The 22,714-nt window shown below is 40.0% G+C and overlaps 1 protein-coding gene across 3 annotated transcripts in view; it reads right to left on the reverse strand.

The window, feature by feature from the left end:
• The window catches only part of ERBB4 (erb-b2 receptor tyrosine kinase 4), a gene marked incomplete at its 5' end in the record, with an annotated part of 567,763 nt that overhangs the window by 111,052 nt on the left and 433,997 nt on the right, over positions 1 to 22,714 (reverse strand). For all 3 annotated transcript variants that reach the window (XM_082763474.1, XM_082763473.1, XM_082763475.1), the window contains 3 exons: positions 7,196 to 7,294; positions 8,429 to 8,551; positions 11,214 to 11,346. In XM_082763474.1, the coding sequence (XP_082619600.1) occupies positions 7,196 to 7,294; positions 8,429 to 8,551; positions 11,214 to 11,346 (355 nt within the window). The remainder of the gene's footprint in view (positions 1 to 7,195; positions 7,295 to 8,428; positions 8,552 to 11,213; positions 11,347 to 22,714) is intronic.

Genomic DNA, 22,714 nt, shown 5'->3' on the forward strand with positions numbered 1-22,714 from the left:
GTTTTTGGTACTGAAGTCTGCTTTAAAATCTGCTAGGTGGATCAGCTTTTAATAACGTGTCACATTATTCTATAATCTTATCTTCTATTTTACCAAGTTTTGTCATAGTTTTTTTCTGCACTTGGCATTTGAAGATGTCTGAAAGGCCCCGCAAAGAACTCCAGTGGTCCCAGTCACTTTGCGTATCTTTCAGGCAGGCTGCTTTGCACATGTGCAAGTATATTTTTTAAAGCTGATTTTTTTTGGACACACCCACTTTGTTCAATTTTAAAATGCTTTTTAACAGAAGGGTCTCCTCTCATCCTCTCATGATTTTCATAACACATGCAGCTACGCAAAAAACTGTCTTTAATGTACACTCCAAGGAAAACATACACTCCAAAAAAGAAAGAGCAACATGTTACTGGCGTACCTCTTACCTTTTAAAAGACATCACTACAAAATGTTTCCATCACACATGCCCTTTATAGACAATACTACTACTTGAATTTCATTATAATTTTTAATAGTTTCAATTAACATACATCTGTGTTTTTCAGCAAATAAACTAAACTAGCATGCCTACCTTATTTTCTCCCTACTCCCACGTTTACCCAACCATATGCAAGGTTTCCAAGTTATTCTGCAATGCAAACATTAAATAAGGAGTTCTGCCGTTGCCATCAACCAAAACCTTCCGAAGGTACTTCCGAAAGCATTCAGGAATACCTTGTAACATCAGCCACTCGCTAAAGCACGTGATTTTCCCTTCAACTTGGAAGCCTTCTCAGAAGGATGACTGCAGAGGCCAAGACCTGGCCCTGCTGAATTCACCAGCAAATTCACAGCTCCATTCATTTCAACTGCGCTCACTTCCTCCCCCCATCAGCAGGAGCAGGCAAACTCTCCCCCTCTCACTGCATTTTTCAGTTACAGTGTTATGCCAGCAGGATTGTTTCCAAACAGCCTGGCTTGTCTGGCTATGCTTATAAGCTCAGCTTGTCTGGCTGTGCTTATACTTCATCTTTTCTCTGTACTGACACATGTTCTTGCATATGGAAAATTAACACACACCCCCACAGACGCACACACATCTTACCCTCACATACTGTGGAAGGAAAAATTACCGAAGTAAATACTTAAACAGAAAATTGTTACTTAAGATGGAAATTGAAGTTAACGTGGTCTTGAAACAGTTAAACTTCAGATGACTAAAAGCAGTTAACCTTCAGTAGTGATCAGATTTCCAGCTTCTGTGGAGCCTGATCACTCTCGGGGCCTGTGCACGGTATGCAGAGTTCTCAAGGACAGCTTGATTTCTGGCATCTCTGGACAAGTTGGAAATTGTAATTGCAATCACAGTGAGCTTCTGTGCCTGGAACTGACAGGCAGGCAGGTCCCCCTCCTAAGAGGCTACACTTACAGTGTACGTTAAGTGAGAAGAAGAGGGGAGACTGCACAAAAGGGAATCTACAATCAGATGAGCTAGGTCACCCTTTTGCCCCCCCATTCCCAGCAACTTAATGTGATGGAGAGGAAACTGTTCGAACTGCAGCTGAAGCACGCTGCCAGGCAGGTGCAGCAACACCACTGTTCATTAGCCACTATTTTTACAGAGACCCCTTATGCCAGTTGGAAAGAAGGATGTTTACATAAATGACAGCAGAGGAGAGTAAGGAAAAATGTCTTGCTACTGCCATAAAGAATTTCATTTGATCCTAAAGCTGCCCTTTCAACTGAGGTTCAAGATTAACTCAGTGGTATTTCCCAAGCAGCCCTGCAGTCAGTAGAATGACTATGGAGCGAGTGTCTGCATGTACCACCCAACCACCATGACCTGTACTCACTTCTTTGGTCTTTCTGAAGCCCCTACAGGCACTGTTGAAGACCTGGGTCAAACACTTTGCTAGGCAGCAAGAGATGCATATAAGAAATTAAATGTAATCCAGCAGATAGACAAGACTATTTCCACCATCACCCATATACTCAAAAGACAGGACCATACAAGGGTCCCCAGTGTAAAGGCACTGGTATTGACAGAGAAACTTCACATCCTGGCATGTCTGGGGGAGCCCTAATAATTCTGTGAAAGCTGCCAAGGGCCAGGGAAAGGAACCAGGAGCTTCAGCTTAGAAACCTGCTCTGTCTGATGGCCACAGCAGAAACCAAGGGAAGTCTTCTCTTGCCTTCGCCACCTGACAAGCTGCTGTACTTTCTACAAGGCCTCCAGACATGCCTGATGAAACAATGTCAGAAAACAAACCTACCCAGATCTCACCCGGTTTCCAGCTGAACCTTTTTGGCTGGTCAGCTATGTGACCAGTTCTCTTGAAGCCTCTGAGCCATAGGTAAGTTTGGTATGTCTTTAGTTGTCTTAATTTTAAGAGGGGTTCACAATTTAGGAAAAGCTACTTTACCTTTGTGCAGTATGTGAAGACTGACTGCTTTGTTCGTTTAGTTAATTAGGTCATATATACAAACACAATGAAATAAAAGATGTGGGTATCAGCCCAACATATGCAGCTTTAATTTGTTTGCTGCACGCCTGGTGGAGGTCATTGTCACTTATTACCTTTATACTTTGCTTGACAAATGCTCTCCTGCTCCATGAACGCTGCTACCAGGGACGGCAGGGAACTACACTAAGTCCAGGCGAAGTCAAGAAGCCCCCTGGATCTTAATTATAAAACCATAAAAGAAACCAACTGCCTTTGAAGCTCTCTACCAGGAAACAAATGAGAATGGGAAATTTATTTCCAACCATAAATCCCAAACCCTTCAGTTTAATTTTTCCCAAGTTAACTTTCTCACCTAGCTAAGCAGCGCTGCCTGCTATTATTAGCTTCTGGCCCAGTATCAGCTGACCACCATTAGTCAAACTGTCTTCATCTCAATGAGCTCAGGGACTCCCAAGGAACTCTGTGTATGCAGACTTGTGCTTGCAGCCTCTAATTATTTTCTAACAGATAATGGAGCATTTAAGTTCAGAGAGAATAGATTAAACTTGTAAGTGGATCAAAACCCTGGACAGAATCAGAGCTCACAAGATTACTTCCTGGAAACACCAAGCTTAGAGGGCTACAAAAGAAAGGCCTTCATCACTTGTCTGTTTCCCCAGGACACGTTAGTTTTAGGATATTTTTTAGCCTCAAAGACGGTTTGTTACACTTTCCAATTTCCGCATGTCTCTCGAATGTATTACATGATTAGCTGAGCATTTGGTTTGATGTTAAACCATCTGATCAGGCCAATGGCTACTTGACTTACCAGATAATCGTAGCAGTCAAATAATTTGAGGTTAAGGAGGAGAAATCGTTTTCAAAAGTGAAATTACAACTCCCTGTTCAACCGTCAAGTAGCCTCTTAGCTGCTTATTTGACTTTTCTCACAATAAGCATCCTCTTATACCTCCTCAGAAGCCAGGACCTTCCATCTTTCCTTACAGCTGCAGGTCTCAGGGTGAGGAGCAGGATATCCTTCCCTCCAGATACCCCTGCATCCATCCACTCGTGAATCTCCTCGTGAACATGCTTGCAGGCGGGCCAGTAGCAAGAATGGCTGCACTCTGAATTCCAGCTCCAGGGCCCTTCTGGGGACCGTGAAGTGTGATTAGCTAGGCAGTGAGGAGAAACAACGCCCCACAAATTAAGCACCCAACCATTTCAACACCTGAATGAAATGCTTTAGACTGTGAAATTATTCCAGACCTAAATGACCACAGATTTGAACAACTTCAGAAGGAACTGGAAAGAAACACAGGCCTAAATATACAGAACAGTGGCAACAACAATGGCAAGGTTAAAAGAAAACCAAAACACACAAGTAAAACTAAAAAAAATTTCTCTTAGATCACATGTACATTCTGTTTCTTCCCTGGAGAAGGCAATACGGGCTATGTAGTAGACTTTGGACTGCTTTATTTTAACAGACTACTACAGTAAAAAAAAAAAAAAACAAAAAACAAAAAAACAAAAGAGGGCAAGGAGCAGAGTAAAAGCAAGATGTAGTTGGGGTTTCTGGAGAATGCACGGAAAACAGACTCTGCTGCAATTCTGTGAAGAAGAAATCCAAATAGGGGATGTACTTTTTGATGACGGCCCATTCATCATCCCCTGATGGGAGGGTGGGAGGTGTTTGGCCATAGCAGGTGCTAACATCATGCATTGTATCATTATACTCATTACAGATCCATTAGTGGGTGTTCAAGGTGCTGAAATGACAGCCCAGTAGCCAAATTGTTGTTCTTTACTCTTTTAGCATAACATTTAACAGAATTTCAGCAGCTCCCAGAGCACTTTAAGCACTTAAATTCCACCAATGTTACAAGTTTAAACCAGAGCCTATGCACTATGCCACTAACTTCTCTCCCATCTATTTCTGCAGATGGTGCAGAGTAAGCGTCCCAAGTACCCTCCATGTATGCAAACTGGTGTGTACAAGAGCCTTTACATTTTCCAGAGCCTCTCTGAAAGGAATACCAAGTGCTAGTTGCAAGTACAAGGACATATACAACTGGGTAGAGTTATCAACAAAAGCTCATCTGTATTTGACAAGTTCAAAAAAAATGAAAGCCAACTGAGTGAGACTCATAACATCTTCCCAATGACCTCCCCTTTCCATTAATAACTGTGTCAGACATTTAAGTCAATGTCCACTGTGCTCCTAAGCACCATTAGCCACCTATACACCTTTAACAAGAATCTGATACGACTGCTTTTGACCAGCAACGACCATTCATAACATTCGTCTTACTGGAAGAACAACCGATGGATTTTGTTCTCACATGTACATGTACTTATGAATGTTCCTAATAAAACAATGCCAATGAACAGTTTCAAGTTTTATCAAGCATGCTTATGCATTGTTTCTATGAGGCTTTGGTCAGTATAAAAGAGTTTCCTGCTACACCTTACTCTTCAATGAACGATAGACATCTCCTCACAGTATCTCATCAATTTAAAACTATGCCCTTTGTAGGACAGAAAGGAGTGGTCACACTGAAAGCAACTATCCCAGGGCCCTTCTTTTACATAAACATTATCTCTTAAAATGATGGTTGTTTCAAGAAATATATGACTGGGTTAGGAAGTGAGTAAGGCAGGAACTTCTGTATGATTGCATGAAAAATCATTTCAAAAGAGTAAAATTAATCTGCCCTCTCATCAGTTCTGTACAGCAAAAGATGTTACAGACCACTGCACATATATCAAATGCAGCACTGATACAAAACATCTTATTCCTTCTTATTGTCACTTACACCAACTGATGATGAAGTCCAATTCTCTTTTATTATTATCAAAATAACCTCTAGGTTGTTATTAACCTTTAGGACTCACAATGAACTTCACTATTCCCCCAACTTGTTACAACTGGATCAGAGGCTTACGAGAGAATGTTAATTTAAAGAGAAACTTCTCCTAGCATAGCTGTATGTTACACAGTTAAAATCCCCATAGCATCCAAAAAAACCATAATTTCTGGGCTGCTCATCAGATGCATGAACTGGAGGGAAAAGAAGTCCAGTGAATTAAGTCAGCAGATCAAGCTGAGCTCCGAAACCTCACACTAGCAACTGTGCCTTTTAACAAGGACCTTACCTTTTCTCTGTACAGTGCATCAACATTAATATCAAGTAAGGAGCCATTGCTACTAACTCCTCGATCAGAGAACCAGATCCTCCTCTGGCAGAAAGAGCACAGTTCCAGTGACTTTCATACAGTGACATCAATTCCCTCTGTATCAGTGTCCGCTGCCATCACAGTGCATCACAGCTCACAGTCAGTGGTCTTCTACTCCCTGCACATTCGCTTCAACAGACTGCTGAATACCAGTTCTCTATCTGGAGCTCTACCACTAACAATGCTCTTCACCATTATTTTGTCCATTAAGTAAATATATGTAATCCTCTTCATCCCTTTAGGCCAACTCATCTCATCCAAACAGAGCCATTTTTTAATTTGTGCACAATTATTCAGTGTTATCAACATAAATGTGTAGAGCTCTGTAAAATGCAGAGGAAGCACCTTGATCTATACAGCGCCAGGTCAACTGCCTGGGAACTCACGTATGATCATTTACCTGAAACAGCTAAAGCCATAGCTGTATGTTCCTATTAACTTCTAGATGTAGGAGTAGATTATACAATGGGAGTACTGTCTCCTTGTGCTTTATACCCTCATTAATGCTAATCTAATTAAGCCTATACACTGAAGAGACCTTCAAGATTTGAAAGTCCTATGTAATTTTCAAGTTCATGAGAGCAATTTACAAAAAAGTACAAATTTCTGATTTGTTTAGAAACTGAAACTGAATAGCACACAAAGTTTCAGCATCAATGAGGCTTGGGTTTTGACACAGAGCTCAGGACTCGACATAAAACATCCAAGAAAATGATCTTGACCTCTTGTTAAAAAGTATTTTAGATTAGTAAGGCAAAAGGGATTTTATATCCAGCATATTTTTTTTTCTCCCTGTTATGCTTTATTTCTGCTGACAGCTCCCAGACTCTCAGTGCTTAGTTCCCAGGGAAACTGAAGCAGAAAACAGTTAAGTTTCTGTCCCTGCACCAGTGGAGACCCACAGATGGCAAGATTTTCTCCCACAACTGCTCTCATCTCTACACTCTGCCACAGAAGTGGAAAATATCTGCCACACGAGACATAGTTGTTTCAGCTTTCCACTGATGGGATGGCCACCTGTAAGAAAACTCCCAACGGCCTACAGTCCATGCCTTGCACACTGAAAAACCCAGCCCTACATCATTTTGGCACTGAAGTTACCCTGGTAGTCCACATACCTGCGGTTCTGGAATGCGATGATCTACATGCAGCAAGCTGAACAGGGCACAGCACTGCCTTATACTGATTTGTCTAGTTCTTCAACTTCAGAGAAATAGCACTGACCAGATGAGGTGTAACCTTGTTTTTCCGTTAGCATTGCTACCACAGAAAATGCTACGGATATGCATTAACACGGCTTGTCAAGGACTAACAGAAGAAAGGAGACTGACGACATGAAAAATCCCAGCAACTGGTTTTCTAGGGACGCTGTGTTGTAGCACTTGTTAAACATCAGCATGATATTGGTACTGTGTACAAATCTCCTTGTAATATTTAAATATAAGGAAAAAGAACTGACAGGAATTCTTCTTTACAACCTCTGTGGACTGAAGAAAGATCCCCCCAAGACTCAAAGTAGCTGCTCAGCTCCTACTTACATCCATAAACTCCACATTGGCTTTGGGACCAGTGGTCTCGTTAAGGATCTTAATGGCCACAGGAATCTTTACAGTTTCTCCTTCGGGGACCCAAATACCCTAGAAAGACACAGAAAAGTGACAGAAGACTAATAAGACAACAATCATAAAGATTTCACTCAGTTACATTTCTTTTTGATGTATTTTGTCACATTATGCATCATTATGCAGTTCAGTTGCAAACATCGGAACTGAGAATACACAAAACAAGCTATAAAAGAAACAAGGAAAAAAATCTCACAATACTACTTCTTACACCAAAACTCAACCCTTATGTAAAGTGGAATGTTAATTAAAAGCTGAGATAGCTAAGAAGCAAACCTTGTAATTACAATTCAGCCTGTCTCTTGGGCTACTTTACCATCGCTCTTATCTAATCTATTCTGTGTTCCTGGGAATCTTGTGTTACCTGTCTCTATCATTTTATAATTTTCAAATTTATTATTTGAAAAGTGTTGTGGTGACGTTGTTGTAGTCATCTGATCTGTACTTCTTCCATTGCCGCCCCCAGTTTGGAGACAGACACCATATCTATGCTCCTCCAATGCCCTGGACTATCACCTTTATTTGACAGGTATGGGTTCCTCCCAGAGGGTTTAGTGATTGGTTTGACTTGCTCCTTAAGCCCTACTTCGTGCCTTTTGAAATTGAACAGGACCAACAGATCTAAAAAAAAAAAAGTAAATAAAGTCTTTTTCCCTTTGGGTTCTGCTCCTTTATCCAGATTGTTCTGGAGTGCATTAACATAACCAGTATTTCCTACGAAACTGGAAGAAACAGAAGGTACTAAAATTTAGATAATACTGTATAACATCATATAACAGCTATTACATGACCTATTTGTGAAATGAGAGACAAAGTTTATCTAACTTCTTAGAACTGTACTGTAAAGCCATCACGTAAGAACAGAACAGCCAACATCAATACTGCATTTAAAATCAGCAGCAAGATGTTCTGGCTTGTGTGGTCCTTTTGCATGCAAGTATGCTCATGGCTGACACTCCTTTTCTCACCAAGCAGTCATGTACATGAGCCTGCCTAACACTGAAGTCTTAAGCCCACTGTTCTATCAGTCTCCCAAATACATAGGGCTCATGAATCTACCCACAGTAGAAGATGCCTTGCTGCAATGCAGAACTTGACTGTTCCCAAGTTAAATGAGGCCAGTCACCGCTGCACAGAGGGGTCTCTTACCTTGTATACAGTTCCAAAGGCTCCAGAGCCAAGAACTTTGACTCGTTTCAGTTCAGTTTCCTTCAGGATACGAAGCTGTGCTTGGTTGGGTGCTGTGCCACTTGGAGTTAAGGGTTCCACAAGCTATGAAAGGAAGTCCTACAATGTTAAGTATCTTAAAGTGTGAAAACCCATCAGAAGTTTACACTGAAAACAATCAAGCCAGTTTAACACTGAAGTAAGACAGTGAGGACTACTGATCTGCCAACTTCTGCAGGAGTCTCACCTTTAAAAGTAAATCAATCAAATGCTAAGAAACTGAGTGACACGATAAAGAAAGTCCTCACTCACCATGTGATAATTTCCACCAGGAATTGCATGATGGAATTACGAACCGGAAATTGAATTGGTGTCACAGTAATGCACCCAAGGACTTTCACTAATGGAGGCAGTATAAATATTTTCCACATGACAGAAATACAGCATTTATTATCAGCACACCACATTCTATTTTTGCCTATTTTAGTGCCTTTTAAGTTGGCCATATTTCTTCTAAATAACTCTGACTTAATGGATCATCACATTCTTACTCTGTTCTGGAGAAGGGACTACTCTTCTGAACTTCTGCTATACTGTATAAGAGGACAACTTTAAGGAGAAAGCAACTTAAAGCAGACAAGCAATTGTAACAACCACTAATTTACTGGGGGGGCGGGGGGAGAAAGGCACAATTAAGCAATTTGCCCAAGATGACAATCATGTCCCAAGAAATCTTTATAAATGAACCACAATAGCACATTCAGTTAAAAATGCTCTCAGAAATCAACATGGTACCGTGTCTGCCAGGAAAAAAAAACAAAACAAAACACCAACCTATGGTTCTTTAAAAATAAATTAAAAGTAAATGAAAAGGACAACATTCTAAACAATGAAAAATAGCCTGTTCCTTTACAGGATGAGAAAAATAATTCAGGGCTACTCCTACTCAAATTGGTTTCACACCGCTGCAGTATTTCAAAGTTGTCTGTTTACAAGGCTAAATGCTCTGTGCTCTGCAGTTTTCCAACTGCTGCTATGGCTCTTTGAGTATCATGGACTACTTCATCAGTTGACCAGATTACTCTGGCTCAGGTAGGAAGACTGTTAACTGGAAATTACTGGAGTATGGAAACATAACAAAACCAAACAGAAACAAGACAGGTCATCATAGAAATAATTTTTGAGATGCCTTTTTTTTTAATATAAATAAAATAATTCTCTTTTGTCCTTCCTGTTTAGACACCCAATACTAATGCAATGAAGGAAAGAAGGCTCACTATAAAAGAGAACCAGGCAGACTGGAGGAATGCTTCGGTACTTTCAGTTTGTGAAGAGTGAAAACAGCTTCTGTGCTACAGGCCACCAACACACATATGGCTGGGAGAAGTAGTATTGTGTGCCCTAAAAGAATTCCTTGTAGAGTATTACTGAGAATGACTGATAGAAAGATAGGTCTGTCATAGCCTGCAGCTAGAAACAGAGACTCTAGCTGAAGCTCTGTGTGTTTATTTCAGGATACTCCTGATTTAATTTTCCATTTCTAAGCCAAGACAACAGCCTCCCCACAAATTCAGTAGAAGACCGTAGTCCCTCAGTAAACATCATCAGCCACAGCTTTTATCTGATCAGAGAACGAGGACTTCAAAGCCAGTACCTCACTTATGCAACACAGTCTACTTGCTTTTGCTTAAATAGGGGCTGATATGATGTCAACATTTACCTATCTAAAAGCACTTAGTTAAGCGTTCCATAAACCTGAACAGTATTTAACAAACAACACAAATTCTAGGCAGGCATAAAGGTATTTAGGAAAACAGATTAGGGATGCATAAATCATTTGCTCCAAGGCGCTACAGTGGAATTAAGTGGAAGCAGGACCCTTAAAATAACAGGGAACAGCACTGTTAACAAAACCCTATTGAAGTATCAGTCGTTAACAGTATTTCCAAGCTTTATCATCTCGCAGGCAGGAACCCTTATTTAATATCATCATCAAAGTGTCTCAACGTACAGGACTGTGTAGACGGTAGTAACCACTTTTGCTGTAACTGACAAAGACTAAGTATTATGGTTAAGAATATTTCCTAGATTGCCTCCTCCACTACCTGCAAATTGAAGAGCAGAACAGAATGGACGCAGCTTTCTGTCCTATAGAACTGTTACGTGCTTTTGGCAGCAGAACTGTGAATCTTACTTGTTTATGCTCTGGAAAGTGTCTTGGCTTATTAAAGCACATTATTACTACTGGACGGAACTAGAGGCTTTGACAAAATTTGGACCACAAAGGCAATACAAGTACTGGAGCAAAGAGTGAGTGGCAATACCAGCATCTAAGCATTCCTAATGAACTTAAGTTATTACCAGACATCATTAAAGTAACCTACTTCAATCAAAGTTGACTTCAGTATGCACTGGATGAAATCTTGTCATTTTAAAGCACAAGAACTACTGAATATATTGATGAACTGGGACAGAACTTCAACAGAGAGCAGGATAAGAGCTTAAAAATCTGGTGGAACATGGCTATGTGATCATGTGGATCTTTTTTAGATATGAAAAGCCACAGATCCGTGTATGTACGGAAAATTAGCACGTTGAAATAGCATCATTCACTTCATCAGTTTAGTCCTGCACAAGTTAGCAAAAGATTTCTACAGACCTTTACGGTAACTGGATTAGAGACCTCAACATCCTTAGTACAGAAGCAGAACAGTTTTGCACACCTTCCCAAATTTAAAGTATTTTGTGAGAAGGAACACATGCTCACCTCAGTCTCCAGGAACCTTCGCAACGCTCTCTTCTTCTTAATGCTCTTGCGCCGAACATACACAGCAAATGTCAGGCCCACAATGACGATGATGAAGAGGCCACCAATAACTCCAGCAGCAATCAGAGGGGTTCTAGCAATCAGAATCAGAGACTTCATTATTAGGTAGGTGACAGACCAAAGAATGGCTAGGTACATAAAATATAATCACTCGGAAAACAACTTATGTTGTAACTGTTTTACGACAGTTACTTACTCAGTCCAAATAGCAAGTCAGGGGAAACACATTAACATGTGTTACAACTATTCTTGTTTTTTAATCTATATACCAGGTTCACTTTTTTCAAACTGCCATGCACATGTGAAGAGTTGTGTGGACAAGGAGACACAACATGCACTTTGATGGCAAACGCAAATCTGCAATGGCAAAATGAGGATACAAGCATCTGGAGTTCTCCTGCAAGAGGTTTACCCATGCTTACTTTTGGGTCCAACTAGATTAACTCGTGGAATTGTGCATTTAGAAAACCAACAACCAACTAACAAGAATTGCCTAACCTACAAAAACATGATGTGCCTTCCTGAGTCTAGGGAAGCAAGGAGCATCATACACAGACCCTTTACTCAAATGGATGATATTTACACTTGAACAAAGTAATTCATTACTAGTACCACACACCCTCAGTTCACTACCATTGCACAGGACTATTTTGGTGATGGTTGCACCCATCTGGTTCTGCTATTAGCAAAGCCAAATCCCATATCAGAAGACAGCTGCATGGGAGCCAAAAAACTTCTGTGTGTAACAAGCTAGGGTCAGCATTCCCACAGAAAAAGTAGTCGTTCCCCCACAACTCCTGCAACACCTTTCATCTCTCCAGGACCTTGAGCAGCATCAGCTGCAACTACCAGCTTGTTTCTTCCCCCAGACATAAGATATAATAGGCTGGCATGGTGGTAGATACTCCACAAGCACAAAATAAAAACCGTCTCAGGGATTCACGCTGATTTAGTTGTGCACATTTGGAAATCCCCCCCACACTCAGTGGAGAAGAACAGGCTCCTGACAAAGAAAAAGTGAAAGCAGCATGTGCTCTCAGTTTTGTTTGTCTCCCCTTCCTCTACAGGTTGTGCAGCAGCCTCCAAACCAACACCTGAAATTAGGCATTTTCACAGAATGCCAGCAACTTACTAACATAAACACGTAGTGTTTAACATCCCAACAATGATGGCTGGACAGCAGCTGAAAAGATGGCTAAAAAGGAGACGGTATGACAACTGCAGAACATAAGTGGTGCAGAAATCACTGCCTTTCAACCATAGGAAATAGGTTAACAATTGTCAAGATTGTGGAACTATCACTGCTGTGGTTTAACAGTCTCCCCCTGTTAAGCCTGGATGATGATGAAAGATACATTATAGATTATTAATATTAAAAAAAAAAAAAAAAAAAAAAAAAGTAGCACACAGGTATTGAAAATTTGAAGGAGTCACTGACAGAAATAGTAAATTGATTTACCTGACCCTTATTGTTCTTTTATGTCCTATCACACAGCTGAGCAGTGGGACACAAAGCCATCTTACCTGGTTTGCCCTATGAAGGTGCATTACCACTGCGGACCATTCTGAAGCCCACGTCTGAACTGTCCTAATTGCCTGTCATTACTGCACTTTGCTTCAGAGAGATCTCAAAGCACTCAACCTGGATTCCTTTCAGATACCAACAAGAAACGTATTTCTGGAGTGTATTTAACATGCTCCAACTCCTAACTGCCCTTAAGCCCACAGGATCCAACCAGAGCTTACACAAAGAAAGACGCCCAGAAGCAAATGTAGGCTAGAGATTCGGTCAATCACCTGTTTAGTAGTCCAGATCCAATCCTGTTGTGGCATTCACTTCATGTTAACCCAGAAAAAGCCTTATAATGGCGCACCTAATTATTACAACACTCTGTTTGAAGCACCATTACCACGTTTTCTCAGGTAAAATGCATTAGCAGCATGGAATGCTTTAAGGCCTATTATAGTTCCAAGACTACTATGGAAACTGTAATGCCTGCAAATATGGAAGCTGAATGTTGTTTAGGTATAAAACAGATTATGATGTTCGGGAAGTACAAATCCAGTACTGCTAGACACTGCTTCTTCACCTAGTCTGGCCTTAAGACACATCTTCCTTTTTAGTCTCATCGATTACTCTGCCAGTGGAGTGCAGAACCCAGGTTAAAGGTCTTGGCATAGCCACCCGAAACAACACGCCTCTCTTCATTTTCCATCTGCTTTCCATGATACTGATGCCAGGAACTTGTTAATATGAACAAGACAGGCCACCAAAAGACTTTTATGAAGCCACTACTAATGCTCTTGAGCAGCATTCTTTTCAAACAATGTATGAACAATCATAGATTTTTTTTTTTAACACTACCAAACCAGAGTGGCAAAACCAGGAGACCTCCTGACTTTGAAGTGCATTAATAGTAACCATCGTACCAGCTGCCAAAAAATAGTTCTATGATACTATATACAACAAAAATGCTCCAAAACAATGTTTAAATGAAAGACTATAAATAAACAATTCCTAAGAGGACATAATGCCTAGTCAAGAAAATAAAAGGAAGTTACACATTTCTTGCGTCCCTTTTATTGTTATAAAGTACAGAAGTTCAATATGAATCTTTCATGATTCATCATGTCAACTCTTGCTGACTTAAGAAGGAAATCATTATTTTTAATGGTGAATTGAAAAAAAGCTAGTGTTTGTTGTTTTTTTTTTTTTTTTTTAAAAAAGAACAAACTTCAAACAAACAAGCCTTTAGTCACTAACACAAAATATGCTCTAATTGTTTATTGCATCTGAATTTTCAGGAGCTACCATCTAAACACACTATTAAGCTTAAAAAGGCAGCAAGAGGGGAATGAAACAGCATATCAGTAAAGATGTTTTTCAATGCTGGAAGAACTAAAAAAAAGTTCTATGTTTAGCTCGAACAACGACCAGCTGCCTTCACTCCTAGGTCCACCATCCTTGCATAAAAATCATGACACATACAAACATCACAGACCTAGAGGGATGCAATTGTACACCATGCAACTTCTCCTCACCCTACCAACACTGAGCTAAGTCCCAAAGTCAACAGCCATGAATTTTAGTTGATACACTAGCAAATGTCAAGTCACTGGCCTGAAGCTTTCTGGTATCATCAGCACGCTTCAGTACCACATCTCACTGGTGTTTCCAACCACACACAGAGATTATTTTCTAAGCATTTAAGCTTTTCAGTTGTCACTTTCCCCATTTGGGTTATTTTTACTTATGTTAATTAGGCTGAGTTTGCTTTTTATATTTTCTGCTAACATTTTCTGCTCTCCTGTATAATTTCTCCAGTGTTTTTGTGTGTGCAGTATCTCACGTTTAATACCCTGCTGAATTTCATTAAAACGCTGTTTACTTCTCTTTTAGATAATTGTTAAAGTTGTTTAACAGGGATCCTTGCAAGGTGTTACTGACCAGTGAGACAACTGAAGAAACAAAACCTTTCTCCCACTCTTTTTTTTTTTTTTAAATCCAATCTTTTTTCTTTTTTCTTTTTTTTTTTTCCACATGCACCTAACCATCAGTTCAGCTTCACAAACAAGCTGGACACACACAAAGCTCCTTATCTCCAGTGGCATTAAGGATTTAATCCATTTATATTACTATTACTGCCTCACAGCCACCTCTGTGAATCCAAGCGGCTCCGTTAGACCAATGCTAACTACTTTCCACTTAAAATTACTTCTATGAAAATTTACAGGAGCAATGTTAATGTTGTGACAAAAGCATCACCCTCAAAAAAGACATTTTTTTAAAGTCACCTTTAAAAGCAGACAGGCCGTATTTCTCTGTTAGGACTCAGAAAGTCTAAAATCAAGTAAAGGGAGTAGTCATTTGCTGGTCCTGCCCGTCCAACATGGATATGGACAGCCAGAGGTCGAATCTAGCTCATGTTTCTTTCAGCTTCACTATGGACTCACCAACAGAAACTGCTGATACAGAGGCCACCTTCCTTTACAAAATGAAAATCTACCCCAGAGGGCATAAAAAACCCTCTCTGCTAAGTGTTTCTGGATTTTATGCTCATCAAAATAGACTTACAAGTTCAAGAAATAGGGCCCTGAATTGCAATTCAAACCCACACGATTTGCTATCCCTCACCCCTCCACCAGCTGAGGACCGAATACCCAATTAATGACTGGAAAAGAAGGCAGCATGGGAGGTGGTGAGAGGGGGAAAAAAATTCACTACATGTGAAAAACTCAGCCTTCTCAACTGGAAGCCGCATCTATCTGTGGCTGAAATTTGAAAGTAAGATTATAATATTCCCTTAGGAGAAATAAATAATATATTTTTCTTTTTAAATGTACACAGTGTTTTCATATTTAGAAGCATGTAATATAAACTCCTGCGCATCAAATTTGAGACAAGAAGTTCAAAGTTAGCGTTCCAAGATGGACAAGGATGCTCAACAGGGGAGCTTGTATCATTTTACTCCAAAACATCAAGACATCTGCAATTCCCAAAGCGCAGAGAGTCAGGTATTAAAGCCTAATTACTGATTTCGATGAGTACATGGTCTCATACTCTAGACTGGAGAACACAGCAGCAGGAGGAAAGGAAATAGTACTGTGGTCCACGAAATAAAGCTGAGAAAGAACACCTGTTTTTGTACCTTTGGCATTAACCCATGTAATACAACATGTAAATGAATTGAGCTTGGAAGCCAAGCTGTTAGAGAGCTTCCAGTTCCCACCTCAACCTTCCCAGCCTTCCCCACTTTAAGCTTATTTTTTTTTTTTTATCTATACATCCAGACAGAAATCATTCTACCTTTGAATATTTGTGAAGTGGTTGCTGCTGGGAAATTTTCTTTTTCAAGGTAATATTTTTTTTCTGATGGACAATTCACACAATCTGCATTCCTCTCCCCTTCCCTCAGAAGGGAATTCAGGCAACTTTCAAGCTTAACTTTCAGAGATTTAACAGATTCTGCTAATCCTGGAACGATAATCTTTGTATTTAAAACATACAAGATAAACAACCAGAGTGAGAAGCAAATCTGAATATGTTTTAAGAGCTTCTCTCTGCTGTGCAGCACTTCTCTGGCAGACCTCTACAACCGCAATTGCTCACAAAACAGTGCTCCTCAGGGCAGGAAGAATTCATCTACTATTCTTCACATCAAGATGTGCTCTGCTTTACATCTTTCCTTTCCAAGAACAAGACTCACTTCTCCCTTTCTCTGTGTAATCCGAGGATGTTTAAACACTGAACAAAATGTTCTCCTATGTTCAGATTAGCTTTTATCTTGTGTAAACACAAATTATAACAGCTGATCTCAGGATGACTACCAAATCTGACATTTAAATGTAGGTATTAAAATCTAGATATGGCCTAAATGTATTCCATCATACCATCAACTAGCTGTAGTTAAACTCTGGTGCCAGGTAGTTTTACCCACAACTTTTCAGCATAAGCACAATGCTGTAGTCCCCATCTAGGTCCATTCAGTAGTTGTACGTTTCTAGATCACTCAAATTGTGCACTTCAAAATTGTCACCACCTTTTTCAGCTGAGAGCCAGAGTTCTCAGCTACGTGCAGAACAGATGTGCCACAGATTGAGATGTCTTGTTGAGAGCAACTGAGATATAAGGATGTATCAAAACGCTTAATGCTGTGAGTGACATAATTTTCTGAAGGCTTGTGCATATTTTGGTTATCAGAAAGCGTTTGCTGAAATGACGGTCAAAAGACAAGTAAATACATTGTGTCAATTCCTTGAATTGTAAAAGTATATCCTACTCAATTCTCAGTGTGTTTTTATTTAATTTAAGCAAAGATACGTTTCCTTATTTCACTCAGCAAAATAAATGGTGGAAAAATAAAAATTGAGGATAGCTTTTAAAATGAATTCGGGCTAGAATTCTGAGAATTCTAGTGTATTCTGAGAATTCTCGTGTATTGAGAATAATTTTTTGACATCCTTATTATCCTTAAGAACACATAGTACACACTGCATTTCTTGAAAACTAGTTTTAAATCCAAATGGTGATTTAAGTATTTTAGGAGAACAACGATGTTTCTATTTTCACCTTAAGTTACTAAGAACTGTTTTACCTCCCTGTTAATATAGCTGACTGGGAATAAATACTGAGATCGCTCTAACTGCAGTAGTAATACAGAGGCTTTTTGAGAGCTTCTCTCTCCCTATGACTGAAAGTCTACCTGACATCTCTCGCATCCCTAATATTTTCATCCTGAGATTTTTATCTTTTGCTACAACAACAACAAAGGAATGCTATTGTTAGGAACTTGCACAGTAACTTTGTTTTGAGGCTTGTGCTTTAAGTAAATGGATTAATGTTCCTTGTAAAATATGCCAAGTCAGGTCCCACATAATGTGGATTGATTTATCTGTGACAGAAAGCCGGTTAAATCCACTAGACCGGACTCACAGGTGAAGCCAGTTCATCAAGTAAAAGAACAATCCTCTTTATAAACTTGTCATATTTCCCATTTTCATTGCAAAGAGTAATATTTTGCTTCAAATAAAGAAAACCAGACCTGTAATGACCGTGGGCACTGATGGACTGCTCTGAAAGTAAAACCATTGACATTAGCTTAAGGAGTCTCTCTCTGCATAAAGCATTCCTGTTAGAGGCAATAAACTCAGGCAGCAGCACACAGGCTGCCCTGCAACCGGCTGTAGTCAACAGATTCTACAATTATTTCTGTGTGCACACAATTATTAATAAAAACACATGCTTTTCTCAAACAGAAGCATAAGGTGCATTCTCCTGTATGATATGACAAGAGACCAGTCTGTCTGGCAGCACTGCTTTCTGTTCACAAACTGTCAAAGCTAAAAGCACCACAGAGCTGAAGCCAAACACACCACATGGCTCGGGGAGCTGAGAAATACAATGCATTACATCAGGAGGTAGCCAAACTTTCAACGGGGGCTGGCTGGGTCAGACAGAGAATAGAAATCTTTGCACAAATTTGGCCACTGAAACCAGGCAGGAACACTCCTTCACTGTGCAACTGGCATTCAGGGCATATTTTATCATGTTTGTATCATGGTTATGTTTTGGTACCTATTGCATGTTCTAGCAGACACTGGAGGCCCATTACTGTCACCCTACACCTGTACAACTTTTCAAGCAGACAGCCAAACTCAAGCCTTGGCAAGCTCAATGTATCTCAATTTGCTTTTCAGTTTTGCTCCGCTAGTGACAGTACAGAGGAGTGAATACTGCAGCCAGCACTAACAGCAATTCATTAGCATTTCAGGTGATGGTTTGATTCAGTCTTCTGTGCTCTTTTGTCTTTACACTTAACAAACAATCACAGAAGTGTCTGCTCACACAAATATGTGGGAAATAATGTGTGTGGGGGGGAAAAAAAAAAAAAAAGAGAGATCCCTGAGGACATGCACTCATGATGAACTAGTCATTCACTACGTGATTCTCTACAATATCTGGAACCCATCAGGAGAAAGTCACTTCAGTTAGGTGGTAACTCAAACTGTAAAGACCAGAGACCAAAAAGAAACATTTGAGAGTATTTTTAACTAACCAAGACAAGTAAACCCATACGAATACTGTGCTCATATTTTTCCTCAACACTTTGCAAATTCCACTGGTAAGTGGAGTTTCAAGTGAACCTTAGCTGTAATTGAGCCATTCAATACATGAAATACCCAAATCCATACATGACGAAGTGAAATTTTGCTTCTAAGACTGCAGTGGTCTTTCAGAAGATTTAAGGAGCACAGCACAGTTTCAGTAGGTATTTGGCTCAGCGGTTGTGCACAGCAGACTCTTTCCTGTTTTGCTTTGAATCATCTGGGGCAGTGTTTGCTTGCACAAGCTGCAAGAATCTTTCATGGCAGCGAACTTTTACGGACTGTATTTGGGGATCAGGTCCGAGATTCCGTCATTGATTGCCTCTTTCTGAAGACTTCATGACTTCATGTTTCTCAGAGTCTGCTCATAAAAGACAGCCCCAACTCCCACCAGACCATTTCTGGTCCAGCAGTGCATCTACACTTCTCTGAGCAAGCCTCTTCACATGAGCGAGCAGACTGAGGTAGTACTAAGCTCAGCACTGGACAATGGCAGAGGGGGAAAAAAGTCAAAACAAAATGGGACATGATAAACCGATGAGAGCAGAACAGTCACACTGTGTTCCTGATCTTCAAGCATCATGTCATATACAATCACTTGTTCTGTGATAAACGGAGAGCTTACACGGGTTTCAGCTGAGTTCTTTTTTAACAAGGGATGACATTAGATCATCTTTGAAACCTATGTTCAAGATTGAAGTTAGAGTGCATGAAGATTTGTAGGTTCCTTTTTAACTGTGTTTGGAAATTTGCACCCATATATTGTGCATGTATTACATATATAAAGGACTAAGACTTTCCTTCAAAGTTTAAAGCAAAATACTAACACTCGATTCCACATTGGCATAAATGTTCTCTCGTATTTGAGGCAAAAATGCCTCAAAAATGGCCATGTTCCTGCTGTTAACTTGAACAAGTTATTTTAGCCTCTCCTCATTAAAGTTTCTAAATATGCAAAATTTATCTTTGTGGAGCATGGGAGGGAATAAATGCGGCCAGTGCTCATAAATATCAAGCAAAATGCAAGGTAGATAAAGATCAGGGCATAAGGAATTTTTATTTGAATATTCCTGATGCTGCTTTGGGATTTATAGTAGTAATATTACAAGGATACTATCATGTCTGTTTAAATGCCCTACATAAATTACATCAATCATTGGAAAATCCCATTTGATTATGAGGAAAAAGTGGTAGAATAAAACTGAGATCCTAATTTTGACACAAGGCTTAAACACAACCACCCCCTACACCAGGATATATAACATACCAGCCCTCTCCAGGAGTTCTTCCATTGTCAAGAGGAACAAGGATAAACAAGTAAAACCTGCAACTCCTCATCTAGTCATCATCACACCACCACCATTTCCCTACAGACTACTCAAAAAAAAAAATAAAAAAAAAATGTTCAGCTTAGAAGCACCAAACCCACCCACCTTCACTTATCTGCTCTGACTGCACAGCCACCCAAAGGGATCTATTTCACTTCACTGTCTGTAAAGGCTGCTAAGGGAAGCCAGTCTGTGAATATTATCCCTACCTTCTATTCTCAGCCCTACCAGTGAGTTTTGTGTCCACGTACACAGCAACCTCCTATCACCCTGATAGTCACAGATGTGACTTGATTAGAAAAACAGCTTGTGTCCATGGTGAGGATACTGCTGAGCATAACCTAGACTCTGCAACAGCTGTTTTATTATGATTAGTTTGCAGTACAGTATGGCCCACATAAAGGCCAATGATGATTTAGTACAACAGCTCTCCTTTCTCCCTAATTTCACTACAATACAACATTGCAGAATTTATTGCAGATACTGCCTTATCTATGCATCTTCCAAATATTTAAAATACTTCTCTTCCGATAGCTGTTAAATGCTCTGAATAGAGCACACCAGCATCTGGGGAAAAAGCAATCCACATGAACACTCAAAATCCTGTACAAGATGCACAGAAACCTGCACATCACTAATGCTGCTTTTGAATGCTTCATAACTGCAGCTGTTTTTTGCAAGAGACTGACCAGAAACAAGAGCACATAGAAACCATGTTGCAGAAACAACAGAAGAACACCACATTATTGCTTGTGTGAAGCAATTTCAGGGCGTTAAGATTTCATTAAAATTTATGTCAGACTGGAAAACAGAATCAAGCTGCTTTTTTTTTTGTTGTTTGTTTGTTTTGACAGAAGTATAGTCATCCCAAAAGGAAGCTTCATTTTCATAAGTTACATATAAACTAAAAATAATCCATTATCTAAATGCTGTGCTTCCTAAACTTCACGTTACCAAAGTTGCTACAAAGCATCTATTCCAGGAAAAGTGGGGAAAGATGTTAAGAAGAAAAAAAAAAGAAGGGGGGGGGGAGGGAAGGGGAAGTCTGTACTGCAAAGAAGGATTAGATGCTTAGTACCTTGCTAGCATCTAAGGCTTAGAAAACCTGACAGAGATAAAAATGTGAAGATCTCCTTCGTCTATGTTATTAATGCCAAAAATTAGTCATGGAAAGCAACTTGCCTTCAGTTGTACCACACTAAATAAAAATGCCGAAACACTAGCATGTAAAAACACTACTACCTTTATTCAAAATAAATGCACAGTTGAAGTGAAAAGTCACAATGCAAGAGAGCTCGGTCACACAATGACCATCTCAATCAATTTCTCCCCTCCCCTAGCAAAGGTTAGTTTGAAAAGTCAGAAGTCCTTTAACTGACCTAACTGTTAATCATCAAGAATACGGCCAGTACAACAGAACCCCTGTGTACAGTCATTCGGAGCTCTCATCCCGTGCCTCAAAGCTGACAGGAATCAAACCGAAGCATTCAGTAGCTAGAGCTGCCAATTCCAGCAATCAAAATTCAAAGAGGAACCCTGGGTGGTAGGCTTAGAACACGAGCCAAGAGAGGAGCAGAGCAGGAAGCGATCATTGCATACCTGCAACTGTCCTGGCACACGCTGTAAACAAGGACAGAAGGAACCAGCGGAAACAGAGGAAACAAATCCTCCACCCTGATACCTGCACAGCCTACAGGCTTGGCACAGATCAGTTCTTTCCAACAGCACACACCCGCAAGGAAAAGCTCTAGTTTTGATTTTAGAAGCCTAATGCTAGAAAATTGAATGCTACCAGGGAAAAATCACTCCAGGGATTAATAATCCTTAATAAAAATACATTGGCATGTCGCTACTTTGAACACGTCTGTCTTCAGATTTCAGCCATTTTATTTTCTCACAGATTCCCTGTCCTTTTCCCTCTGCTAGACTAGTGCCATTTGGGTTATATACTACTACCACTTGGTTTATCTAACCTGGACAAAAGATGGCCATGAGGCAAGCTTATGGCTCTGCCCAGTCCTGAGGATGGAAGCACCAGTTTCTGCTCCCTGGTGTCTGATGACAGCATGTGCAAGAACAGCACAAAGCTGCATCAGGGCTACTTCAAACCAGATACAAGGAAAAAATCCTTTAGTCTGAGTTTGTCAAATGCTACAACAGGCTGTTCAAGAGACATTCGGACAATGCCCTCAATAATGTGTTGTCATTTCCATTTCTGCACAAATGAACAAGATGGACTATGAGCTATCATCACTGACAAGTTATCCACTAGTTCTGATACTGCACTGGAAAAGCTCTTGCAAATTAACTGAGAAACAGAACATACACTTGTGTAAGGAAAAAAAAAGTGACATGTGACATATTTTGCAAACTTCTTTCCATACAAATTGTCACCTGCATTAAGTGCTCTAGGTTTGATCATTCCAAGAAGTACTTAACCGGTTTTAAATAGGCAATGGAAAAGTATGCATGTGGGTAATTAATTCCCAGAAAGGAATAAATCTACCC

Source organism: Aythya marila (assembly GCF_965140915.1).
Source record: "Aythya marila genome assembly, chromosome: 6".
NCBI classification, from domain to species: Eukaryota; Metazoa; Chordata; class Aves; order Anseriformes; family Anatidae; genus Aythya; species Aythya marila.